At 32.3% G+C, this 13488-nt stretch overlaps 1 protein-coding gene across 6 annotated transcripts; it reads right to left on the bottom strand.

Annotated features, from left to right (window-relative positions):
• Positions 1-1489: 1489 nt before the first annotated feature.
• On the bottom strand, positions 1490-8330 carry LOC114368053. Of its 6 annotated transcripts, none has more exons than XM_028325400.1 (12): positions 7940-8330; positions 6703-6789; positions 6435-6554; positions 5986-6068; positions 5491-5796; positions 4633-4721; positions 4440-4543; positions 4252-4351; positions 3932-4007; positions 3713-3827; positions 2989-3520; positions 1507-2476 (listed from the first exon to the last, which is right to left on the bottom strand). In XM_028325400.1, exons 1-12 carry the CDS (start codon positions 8190-8192, stop codon positions 1972-1974), a joined length of 2370 nt encoding a protein of 789 aa, XP_028181201.1. In that variant the 5' UTR covers positions 8193-8330; the 3' UTR covers positions 1507-1971. The 6 variants fall into 6 exon arrangements, with proteins under 6 accessions (XP_028181196.1, XP_028181201.1, XP_028181198.1 ...); XM_028325397.1 differs by having other exon boundaries at positions 5986-6335; XM_028325398.1 differs by having other exon boundaries at positions 6423-6554.
• Between the last annotated feature and the right edge of the window lie 5158 nt (positions 8331-13488).

Consider the following 13488-nt stretch of genomic DNA (forward strand, 5'->3'; position numbering starts at 1 on the left):
TATTTTATTTATTTTTAGTTTTTTAAGTTTATGTTTTTTAATTTTGATTCATGTAAGTCTCCATTTATGGGAATTATAAATAAAAATATAAAATCTTACAAAAATCAACATCGGAGAAATACAAACTTAGGTACATTAAAATTGCAAAATGTAAAGCTTTATGAATTAAAATTAAAAAAAATAAAAATAATAAATTAATGTGACAAAAACATATTTAAGCTTATTGTTATTGCAGAATTTTGGTTGTCGCTGTTTCGAAGCAAAGGGAAAAAAGGGGTTGCCAAAGCTGCAAGTCATTTGGAGATGGGTGATGGACTGCCATTTTCTTTTTTTAGAGTTTAACAACTTGTACGTTTTTTATCTGAAAATCTTACTTTAAATTTATTAAGTATATCATATCATCAAGGGATAAAATGATTTTTTTTTTACATATCAAAGTTGTAAAAAAAATATTATTTTATAAAAAAAAAGTTGTAATAAAATTTGGCAGTTTTTATACATAAATTAGAAAAGCTATTTTAACTAAGAGCATTTTTAAAAGTTGTTGTTTAAGGAAAATATTTTTAAATATCTTTATTTTGACAATAGTATTTTTGGAAAGTATTCTTAATATTTTATTTTTTTTATTTATCATTTCCATCTTTATTTTTAAATTATTTTTTAGTATAAAAATTTTTGGTATTTTTAAATTGAATTTTAATATTTTTAAAATATTAATAGTTAAAAAATATGATACCATAATATAAATTATTTATTATAAATTTTAATTATAATATAATTGATGTATTCAAAAGTATTTATTCATTATAAATTTAATTACATAAATAAATATTTATCTTGTATAATGCATAAGCCCAAATGCTAATAAAGCCTATAGGATAAAATAGTTAAACTTTCCATATTAATAAAAGGGAATTTGACTATTGCAATAATAATTCCATTTTCTCTCTTGAAAAAAAAGTCAAAGTTTATTACAAGCATTATTTTATTTTTTCTTATTTTATAGAAATAACACCTTTTCTTTGAATTTCTTGAAAATATTTCTAAAAATTAAGTAATTAATAAGACTAAATAAAATTTCAAGTTTATTTCCAAATCACAATCCAATATTAATATTTATATACTTGTTTATTTGTTAGTTAAACTCCATATTTTTTTACTTCATTTTGCAATACATAATTAATTTTTATATTGTTTTAAAATTTCACCTACCTTAAAATATTACTGATACATTATATAATATGAAAAATATTTAATTATTTTCAATTTAATAATAGTTAATTTTTTAAGTTGTCATAATATTGATATGAAATATCCAACGTCTTATCATCCATTAATTTATGTAAAAGAACTTAGCTAACCACCTTTCCACCTTTGATGTGTTCTCTCTAAATTATTATTTTTATTTACAAAGCTCAATTTTGAGAGTTTGACCTTGCTTAAGTAATAGAGTCCAATTCCACTCAACATTTGGATAATTCAACCACAATTTAACAATGATAATAATGAACCACAAACCAATATCTTTATCCAGGTTTTAGAAAGAAAAGAAATTAAAAAATCACTTATTATACTAACACCCTTACTGAAAATGCTCCTTATTAAGGAGGGTCTGAGAGAGTAATGATCATGACAACTTATAGTCAGCATGCTTCAAATGTAAAAAATCCATGCTGCTTATCTTTACTCTAGATGTGCTGCAGACATGGCAACATGTTGAATTACGACTGGTTATTCCTCAACTACAATTCTTACTGGTATCAATTATACAAACATTTGAAACATGGCTTCACATGAATATGTTTTGATCTTCGAAAGGCAGTTATTAGAAGTTAGTAACTGCCAATGTCCCTGGCGGTGTCTGGTGCACGTCTCTATTGAAGCACCGCAAAAAGAAAATCAAAGCAAACTACATCTCTGGCCACTCAACAGCCAATAAGCTTGAAAAAAAATGTTTGAGGGTAGAAAACATCAGGTCTTGAACTTCTGTGTGAATTTTTGGGTGATTTTCTCAACCCCTTCTCTACAATCACCAGCAACTCGCTTAGCACCTTCTTTGATTCCAGATCCAACTTCAAGGGCACTTAGCTGCAACTCACTGGCTGACTTGCCTACCTTTGAGATGGCAGCTTCTCCAAATTCTTCAGCCTGTTTTCCTGTTTTGCATGCCCATTCCCTCAATTTTGATATTAATTGGGAAACCATGTGAATGATTTTATCAAGGGTATCTCTAGACTTTCCTCTGATATCTGCAGCCATTTGTTTGAGCTTGTCCAATAAGCTCTCGGCCCTGTCAACTGTTCCTTGAACCGAGACCTGCTCTGAGGCATTAAGCCATGTCACTCCAGCCGAGGCCTCCTTGCGGAGGTCATCATCAACTACCACTTTGATTCCATGCCTCTCCCAACGATCTCTAGCCTCCTCTAAGGCTATTGCTTGCTCTCTCACTCGTTTGGCCTCATCCTCTGCCCAAGCCCTGTCCAAGAATCAGCATAACCATTTATTAAGGATGTAATAGGGTAAGAGCTATTATTTTTTGACTGGACAATATATGTGTCAAAAATGACTTTCTCTAAACTGTTTCATTTAACTAAGATAAGCAACAACCGTCAATAAGGCATTAGTCTCACAGAAGGACTAGCTATCTCAGTAGTGCTGACCACATCAGTGTCAAAAATTCAAGTAGATCTAGACACAATATGTAGTAGCACAAATACAATTGGAAGCAGTTAATACAGAAAATAACTGTTGCAAAATAAAGGAATGCAACGGCAGAAAGTAACAAATGTATGGTGATCATTTGTCTAATTAACATATCAGTGATAGGAAGTTATGTAATTAGTTTTATTTGGACTAAAATAGGACAGGAAAATATATTTGACAATGCTTCTGACCCCACATCACATCTACTTTTGCCAATTCTATGAAACCAAAATTGAAAACTGATCAAACATAATTTTGTTGCCTCTAAAAGTTTCATGATTTTACCTGGCCATGGACAGGGCTTTTCTTTCAACCTCTAGCTCATATTGTAAACGGCAAATCTCCTTGTTTTCAACTTCTGCTTGTTCCCGAAGCTTGCTAATCCTCTCTTTTTCATGTGCTATTTCTACCCTGTCATTCATTAGGCTTTGTAATTGATCCTCAACCTCATGCCTTAACTTTGAAAAAACCTCCATTTCTGAATCAATAGCAGCTCGCTCCTTAGTCAATGCAAGGTTATCTTCTTCTCTCTCAGCTCTTAACCTTTCCAACTCAAGTCTTGCCTCCTCAGCCATTCTTTCAACAGCACTGATCTTTTCCCTCTCTATGAAAAGCTCCTGCTCAAAACTTGCATTGATATCCTTCTCTACTTGAGCTACTAAAGCACTATGCGCAGCAACAGCATTTTCAGCAACAGATTCTGCTTCAATGCGTGCAAGCTCTTCACTAACTATTTCAGAAGCATCTCCAGTAGCTAGAGCCATAGCTGCTTGGGCTTTTGTTACTGGTTTATCTGGCTGGAACAATCTTGTATAACCTTGAATATCCCAATCCCACGCCCAACCCCAAAATTATAAGCATAAGTGAAAACTGAAAACCAAAATCAGATTAGAAATAGCTAGGAGAAAAGAAACAACAAAGAAATTATTATGAATACAAATGAAAATTCACTAGCAAGCACATGATTGATTAAATATTTTTTTAGAATTACAAAGAGAATATGACTTACCAAATGCAAGAGCTATTATTCCCTGCTCCCCAGAAGACAGATCGGCTACTAAGGCGGGGCATGCATTAGGATGTATCTTATCAGTGTCTATAAAACCAGAAACTTGGTACAGCACCTGCTCATCAGTCATTGGATTTGACAAACACATTCATCAGTTCAACGTGGTTGGAATAAAGAAGATAGCTTAAACATATCAGACAAAGAAATAAGTCGAGCAACCTTTCTGTTAGCTTCCGGAAGCTGTCTTTTCTCCAGGGCCATTTTCCAGCTGACAAGATCTTGACGTGATAAAGGACTGCAGAAATGAATATAGGAGAGAAGGGAGGTCACAATTGTAGCCTACACCATACAAAGTTAAAAGCACATCTCAAACAGAAGGTAGTGCAACTGTGCACTAAGTAAGAAAAAATGAGATGAAATATTAACTCTTTTATTTTAAAAAAAAGGAGAATTGCAATAATTTTAAATGATGACTGCACAGCTGTAGAGGGTAAAAAATGCAACCACAAGTTAGATATCCAAATTCAGAAAGAACATACCTTTCAGGGGAGAAGTAAAATGGGCTATCATCTTCTTCAGCAGACAACTGTATATCACGCCTTGAAAGCCTGCTTTCGATAAGTCCAGCTTCTGCCAAGCCTGAAAATCAATATTTGATATTATTTAGACAGAATGAGTAGAGGAACAAGTTGTATTGTTAAAAAAAATTATGATGTCCTGTACTGACCTTGAATGGAAGAAAAATCAGGGTCCTCGGGGATGACATCATCAAATGCAAGCTCAGTAACATTGTCTATGTACATGGCAGGATACACTTTTGAAACTGTGCTCCTAACAAGTTACCAGAAAGTCACATGTAATGCCAAATATTACATATGTAACACATTTTGTTATTCACATATGTAGAAATAAATTACTACCTTGAAAGAGCACTGCTAGCAGACACCAACCAGCGAGCATATTCACGGCGTGTACATAAATCACTAGGTTGAACATCAGGCTCAATGACCTAAGGATGTAACAATTTCCAAGTGAACAATAGCAACCTTTTCTTATGATCAGAATAAATAAATTAACAAATATCCACACTAAATCAGAGACAATGTTTATGAAGAATATGTTTTCATGTGTATCTGTCAGTAGTTCTTTAATTACATACATGTTGCTTTGCAAATAACACTTGACCTGGGAACAAACATAAAGATAGCAGAAATTATCGATTTCAGTTGCTTTCTAGTTTCTTCAACAGTAAGATAGATTGTTCCTTCTTACAAATCTCTGGAGATAAGTTAGGAGTATGGCTTAGTAACACATCACAGTGAATCAACACGGCGGAAGTTTAAGCTAGTATGCCCACTGAAAATTCAAGGATTTCAAATTTGGGTATATCTTGGTTCTTAATTATGTTTTATTAAACAAAAATAGGGATTTTGATTATATGTTGTGTAAGTATTTTTTTTTGGGGGGGGGGGGGGGGGGGGGTCTTGGTGCAACAATAGCATTGCTATCTTGTGACCTAGCTGTCATGGGTTCAAATCCTGGAAATAGACTCTCCTTTGTAGGGCTAAGATTATCTGCATCTACCCTTCCCAGATCCCATTAGGTGGGGAGCCTTGTATGCTGGGTCATCCTTTTTTTATTATGTGTAATTAAATTATTCTCAATAGATTTAAGAAACAACCAGTGTAAAAAATATATATAAAAAAAACTAGAACTAAACTATAAATATACAGAGCATTATGTCACCTTGATACATGAGAATAAGAACAAATAATTACCTTTAAAACTTGCAGTGCTGCTAGTGCTTGGCCCTGAACTTGATCAACAGCTGCAGGAACCAAAACCTTTCCAGGAAGCACTTGTACAGATGCAGAAACTACTGATGGGGCGGGAATGCCGGGAACAGAGAAAAAGGATCCAGAATTTGGAGATTTAGATTTAACTTCATCAACCTCATAATTATCATTTGTAACCTGCTCATCTACCAAAGTATTGACTGATGATGAAATAGATGATTCTTCAAACAGGTCATTTCCAGGAACGCTCCGCTCTTCAAAGGATGGCTCATTTCCCTCAGCAGAGACCTGTGGAATTTTGTTCAGGTCAAGGTTTTCATTCTTTGAAGCTGACAGAATATTCTCTTGGCCAGCTTCATTGAAAAACTTAGGATCTGAAATCATGTTATTTGACTCAGGATTGACCAAAACACTAACAATACCAGTCTCATTATCAGAACCCGAACTAGAATAGGTTTCAGAAAAACCAAAACTTACACTTCCACTTGAACTGGTTATTTCATCATGCTGCTCAGTATTAAGGTGTAGTGGCTTAGCATCATCATAGTTAGGCGCGTCTCCTGGATCAACATTGAATAGGTTTTCTTTAAGATTCGCAGTAGATTCTGCTGTATCTACATTAGGGTTGCTATCAAAATCTCTAAATCCATAAGCATTAAAAGAATCGATAGTATTTTCAGATTCAAGTGGCACTGGGCTTTCACTGGCAAAAACTAACTTGTTACCAAAAGCTAACTCATCCTGTAAATCTTCTTGAACAGATATATGTTTAGTAGCATCATCAACACCATCGGAGGGGTTTTTACTATCATATATCAACTGGGATCCTATATCAGAATCATCAACAATACTATTGTCACTGTAAAAATTACTAGACTCAGCAGAAGAATAATCCCCAGATATATCTATCTGACCTTCCATTTTACCATTTCCTTGTTCCACCATGCTGTCAACATTCCCTTGTTCAGTTATTTCATCATTATGGTCATCAGAAGACAAAAGTTCCTCCTGCTGTGTAGTCAAGGTCTTCATGTGTTGCTCAGGTCCTGAATTCAGTGACACATTACAATTTTCAATACAGAAAATTTTGAAGTTAAACAATACAGAAGACAAATCAATTCACACAAATGCAGGAAATCCGTTACATCCAACTTGATGATCAACACATGAGACAAGAAAACGAAGATTACTTACTGGAACCAGTTTGTTTGCCAAGAGATAAGGCAGCAAAAGTAAGCCCTGAAAGTAGAAGTACTCCAGCCACTCCTACTCCCACAACTCCTGAAAGCAAGCTACTTCAAAAGTGTTATTAAGTAATGCGGAATTGCTAAAACTTCACAAAGCACGACATTTTCAGTAATTCACATCCCATTATCTCAATTTCCCAACCATGTTTATCAGTACTAACATGCAATCCAAATCCAATAAGTCAATAACCCAATCAAAATCAAGTTCAATCATCAAAGAAAAAGCCAATCAAGTTTAATATGTAGCAAAAACCAGATCTAGTTTCAAAGTTTCCGCACCAACAACTTTGATTGACAGTTTAATTTCTATACACTATCAATGTAACAAAAAACGTACACGGTCAATCAATCAGAAATCATTCTTAATATGACTTATATGATAATTATTATAAAAAAAAGTCAACAAATTTACCATTCATGGTGGTCTCTCTGTGATTAAATTTTTAATTGGGTGACAATATCAAAATCCATAAAAACCTTTTATATTGTCAGTGCATACACTATCTACTCTAGTAATAACAGCTTCAACCTTTGGATACCATACAAAAGTTTAATATTGATAAACTACACGGCCAACCAAATAGAAATCATCCTAGATATGCCATAGTAATTATTACAAAATTCAATAATCTTATCATATACATGACAATTCATGACAGAAATGACACTGTACAAAACTTTTACGGCATCAGTGTATTCAAATTAAATTATATATTTATAAATATTTATAAACTATTCATATTTTATTTATTTTTACATCATTTCTTTAATTTCCTTAATATAGCAACTGTTTATATTAGTTTGCCATCATCATCATCATCGAGTTATCACTTCCACTCGTCTTTAATGTCTTGAAAAAATTATTAAGCATAATAGTAGTCAAATTCGAATACAAATGTTATATTCAAGTTATGTTAAGTTGTTAACCATCCCTTCATTATTCAAAAAGAAAAAAAAAAACTTAGATTAAGAGATTCTAACACAAAGCCGTCAAGCCATGCATATCGGTATTTGAAACATCCATGCATCACGAGCTTCAAAACAATGCATTTGACAGTACTTAAGCTATTTCACAATTTTCCTTTTTTTAATTTTGCAAAATCTAATGAAACAGAAAAATTAATTGATTTGTGAGCAATTATAATAACTAACTAGTAATTAGAATTTTGGAGAACCGCACTCACCTCCATACGAGTCCTTCTTTGGGGCGTTGTTGGGCCGCTGCTCGGCGTCGGTGTCGGACCAGCCCGAGAAGCCATCAAGTTTGGGCCCGGGCCCGGCCCACTCGGAGCTGACGCCGTCTTGCGCGGCGCGCAGAGGGCGAAGTCGGTTGAGCTTGAAGTTGCGCATTCGCACGTGCGGGGGGTGCGGGAATTTGGGGGCGGCGAAGGCCAATCGGAGCTGGAGGGAGGTGGGGGTGCACGTGAGGGACGCCATTTCGTTGCGGCGAGGGAAGAGAGAGAGAAGTGAAGGAGATAAATGGAGGAGGGTGTGGTGATTGTTGTGTAGTGTAGGGTGTAAGGGGTGAAACAGAATAAAACCCGGTGCCACTTTTGGATTCTCATCCTCTTGTTGTGTTGTTATGTCTCTTACTAGTAGTGAATGTGATGGAATTTTTTATTTCTTTAATTAATTAATTAATTTTGAGTTTTTTTTTTAATCTAGATCCATATATATTCTGATGATAATTTTGTTCGAATAACTTATTACACGACAACAAAATACTCCTTCCAGATTCAATTATAAGCCTAGAAACAATTTCAGGTCAAATAATTATCATGGTTGATGAAATTCATTTTGAGTTTGAAAAGTAATAATAACAGCTTTGAAAAAGTAAATAAATGAATTTTTTTAATGAGGGGTTTCGAGTGGCCAGTGGATCTGGCCCTAAGTAAGTGTGGTGAGACATCAAGGGGGAAAAATAAAATAGGTTAAATTTGTTTTTTAAAAAAAGTTTTATGATAAAATCATAACAGTGGAAAAAATATTGTATACTTTAATTTAGATCTTCTACAAAATGCTATTTAAAATTAAATTGGGTAAAATTAGGCATAATTACATGATTGGTCCATAAATTATATTTTAAGGTTCAATTTAGTTTATCAGTTCTTTAAAATGAAACAATTATATTCTTTCTATTAGATTTATAAATTATTTGACGAAAATCACTACTTTTTACTTGAATTACAACACAACTAATATAAAACATATTTTTAAATTGGTTACTTGAAAACCAATGTAAAAAAATGTCATCAAGCTTCCAAAGTTTTACTCAAATTGAACCTTTTACATCAATTGTCAAGCACTCAATTTAAAAAAAAATAGAACGTTTTGCATTAGTTGTGTTAATAATTGATAAAAAAAATATCAATTTCGTCAAATAATTAATGAATATGAGAATATGACTAAATGAGTATAATTTTTTCATTTCAAACAATTCAAGGACCAAATTAAACCTTCAATATGATTAAGCCACCACTTATATAGTTAAATAGTATAATTATTGTAATTTATTTTTTGCATTTAATACAGTTAAATCTATATTAAAGAATAGTTCATCGAAAAGTCTTAAATAGATATCCTATATTGTTGACACGTTACTTAAACATGGGTAATTTGGACTTTTCACCAATGCATTCCATCTTCTCCTTTCTTTTTCTTTTTTCTCTTATCTTTCTCTTTCTTCCTAAATCCTAAACTCCCCTGCCATGGCACGTGTATCCCGCTCCTTCACCCTCCGCATCCTCTACTCCCTTTGTGTTTTGTGTTGTGTGTTTTTATTCCTTTAAAAAAATCTTCTTTCTGCTCTCAATAATCTTCCTCTTCCTTTTTTTCATTTTTCTCTTTCTTCACGTGAATACCCTTTGCTTTATGTTCTATGATTAGGTTGTTGTGGCGTAAGGCTGAGAGGTAGAAGTGGAACGACGAAGATTAGTTTTGTCTTTGAAAGAGTTTCTAGTGGTGTTTGTTTGGGAGAAAGTGTGGTTTTTTTTTTTGTGGTTTTGAATGGTTGTTTTTCTCTGAGAGAAAGCTTAGTTTTTATTTCTAGATATGTTACAACGTGTTGTTTTCTTGAGGTTTGTCGTTTGTGCAATTAAACGACCAAAAAGATTTGTCGTTTGTCTCTCCTTCTTTCTTAATATTAACTTAATTATTACTCAAGTTAAGAAATGTATAAATTATGAAGAGTTAATTTTACATGAAAAGGGATATAATATATACTGAAGATTATTTTTTTTTTGTTGAGAAGCAAAGTATGAATTGAATATTCAACTGGGTTGGGAGAAGACAAAATATATACTGAAGATTTTTTTTTTTTTGTTGAGAAGCAAAGTATGAATTGAATATTCATTTCACTTTTTAGTTGGACATTTTCTCGAATAGTTTTCATTCAAGTTTTAATAAGTGTAAAATATGTTTTTTTTTGTTATAATTGAGACCAAAGGAGTACCATTTATGTCAATCATATCATTTTAATGGCAAGTTTACATTGTGTACTAAATTATTTATAGAAATATAAAGTTTTTGAGATGTGGTTAACTTCCACTTTGATTTTGATGTTTTTTTTTCTTTCTATGAATGTTCAGATGACTCATCATTTGGGGGTTCTTGGCTTTGGTTGGTTTTGCTTCATCTTTGGGGCAAGTAAGTTGATTCTGTTTAGCACAATGCATTGGTTTTTCTTTTCTTTTTTTTAAACATATTTCAATGCCTTCTTTATTGGTTTTCAATTTTTTATTACCCTTTTTTACCAAGGCCAGAAGTCGTTCCCTTAGTATATTGTTTGTTCTATGTCGTATTTGTTCCTCTCCGTTGGATATATTAATGGCATTACTATCTCCTAGTAAATGATGATATCTCAAATTTTGTATTTCAAGTTTTTTGTGGAACTATGAAACTAGAGAAATGCTAGCAAGTAGCAATGAAATCTTTAACATTCTTTTTTAAATACACTCATCATTGGTTGAAATTTATTAGAAATAGTAAATTTTGTGTGGCTCTCGCTACTCTTGCTCATGATTTGTGTTTTCTAATCAATTTTAACTTTGTTAAAGAATGTGTTAGAGAGTGAATTGCTAACACTCCTCATGAAACTGTTCTATGTTTTATGAATTTAAGTAGTGCTTCAATTCCTTGACTAATTAAAGTCATTGGAATAATGTTCTCATTATCATAAGGATATAGGTATTAGTTCCATGTGTTGTTGTAGTAGAAATCTGTGTAATGAAAACTAGGTGGTAAAGTGATTTGTTCATGCATTTTCAGGACTTTTGCCATTATGCCAATACAATCTTCTTGGTTTACCTCCTTTGTTACCCAAGCAATGAAAAGGTTTTCCTGGTTTGCTTTTCATTTGTTGAGGTAAGCATGTTATCCTTGATAATTTGATGTCTTGGTAGAAGAATGATTCATTAGCATGGCCTTTGATTGTTTGGTGATGTAGCTTATTTTTTAGTTCGGTTGACAAAATTATCAGTGTTCTTATCCATCCTTTGTCTGGTATGTTATACCTTTATTTTTCAGTAGTCCTCTTCTTTTTTACAAAATAATAAATTTTTGGAAAATCTTACTCTTCTATGATCACTATAGACTTATGCTTTTCATTATCAAATATTAGAAATATCTGTCAAATATATATATATATATATATATATATATATATATATATATATATATAGATAAATAGATAAATATACTAGGCATGTGTCTAAAATTGTTTCAATCCTTATTTTGATTTTTTTTTCTCATAGGGATTTTGCTTCTTAAATTTGAGTGGAAAATTATGGATCTTTTTGGTTGCTAGAATCTAATATAGATGGGTTCATTCTTGTGTATTAGATAGCTTATTTTAGAAACTTATTTTATAAAATAGGAATTGATGCTTAGCTTATGAACATTGTGCTCCAAATTTCATTTTCAACCTTTTTCTCTTTGTTTTTTTTTTTCACATAATAATTATTCAAGGAATACTCCAACCCAACAATAATTGCCTTTTTTTTGTCTTTTTTCAAACTCTAGTGCTTGAGGTATGAGGTTGCTTTGCTTCTTTAGAATCTCTTTCTCTTTATAGACAATGATAATGCAATAAAAAAACACATATAGGTACAAAGTTTTTAACCTAGTTTTTCTTTTTCTTTTTGTTGACAAACACAGGTAGAATAAAAATCTCAAGTTTTTTTGAAAGATAGAAGAGATAGGAGATTAATAAAAAAAAATATTTCACTATGATTGGGATGATCCTGTCCATTGAGATGTTGTGGAATGAAAGACACTAGAATTGATATGGGATTTTGGAGGAAGGAAGAAAAGAAGAATTTGATAGATTACAACATAAAAAAGTAAAATTTGATTGGTAAGTGAATAAGCCAAATATGGCAACACCAACAATGTAGGCAGTAAACACCCTAAGGAAAAAAATGACAAAACAATTGACAAGAAAAAATGGATGATACACCTTTGCATTATGTAGCAAGAGAAGGGAAGTTGGTACTGTTGAAAGACACCATTTTGGAAACGGATGAAACTGAATTGCTTTAGTTATTTGCTGAGCAGAATCAAGATGGGAAAACGTCCCTTTATATTGTTGTTGAATATGGTTAGGTTGATGCAATTGAGTAGATGATTCAATATTATGATAATATTATATTATTATCACGGGTAATTCAGCTCAATAATTTGGTTACAACTGAACTAATTCAGTTGCAACAATATTCCCTACATTGTTTCTTGTATCTTTAGAGGTACAATCATATGACATGGTTAATTCATTTAGTTTTAGAAAAAAAAGTAGACCATTTTCAAATTCTTTCTCTCAACTTTCTCTTTCTTTCCTTTTCTATTATTTTCCAGTTTTATTCATTTATTTATTTTTGCTTTTATGTGTTTCAACTATTTTTTAAAAAATATAGTTTTATTCATTTATTTAAACCAAAAATTCATTGTTTACTTATTGGTTTTCATTAATGGGATATCTTCTTCGATAAGAATGATATAAAATCCAAGCAATTAATATTTTATGAATATATGTAAAACATATTTTAATAGTAAACAAATTACTTAAGGATTGATGTGAAAGATTTAGAATTCTTTCCTTAATAAATTCATTTTCATTCCACGGCCCATACGTATGCACGGGTCTCAATTCAACTTGATCCATATAAATCATACGGATCAAGTTAATCCATATGACTCATACGGATCAAGTTCATCCGTACAAACCATACGGATCAACTTGATCCGTATGTTTAAATTATACTTATGGATTACATGATTCATATATTTTATACGGATCATGTAATCCGTAAATTTAATTTAACATACGAATCAACCACAAACTCGAGTACCTTCAGCGCAGGGTAATTTTGGAATTAACAAAAAATGTTGGGTGCACAAGCAATAAAGCTGTTGCACCTAGCAACACCCATTATTAAACCATCAGCAAGTTTGCAAGCTTAACTCTTTCTTTTTTTTTGGTTGGAGCGTGACTATTGGATCATGGTATAGAAAATGCATCTCTCGTAAAGGTAATTGTTTCTTGTACTCCACAATAAGATTAAAGGACAAAACTATCCAGTCATCTGCATCTCCTAACCTCACCTAGATGACCCTAGCTGACCTCCAACACCACCATCATAATGGATGAGCTTGGTTATAAAATAAGATCAAAGCAATCATAAAACCCTACCTCATTGAATTAAAGCTGGAGTAACTGGGAACAACCACCACGAAGAAA

This window comes from Glycine soja, chromosome 9, assembly GCF_004193775.1.
Source record: "Glycine soja cultivar W05 chromosome 9, ASM419377v2, whole genome shotgun sequence".
NCBI lineage: Eukaryota > Viridiplantae > Streptophyta > Magnoliopsida > Fabales > Fabaceae > Glycine > Glycine soja.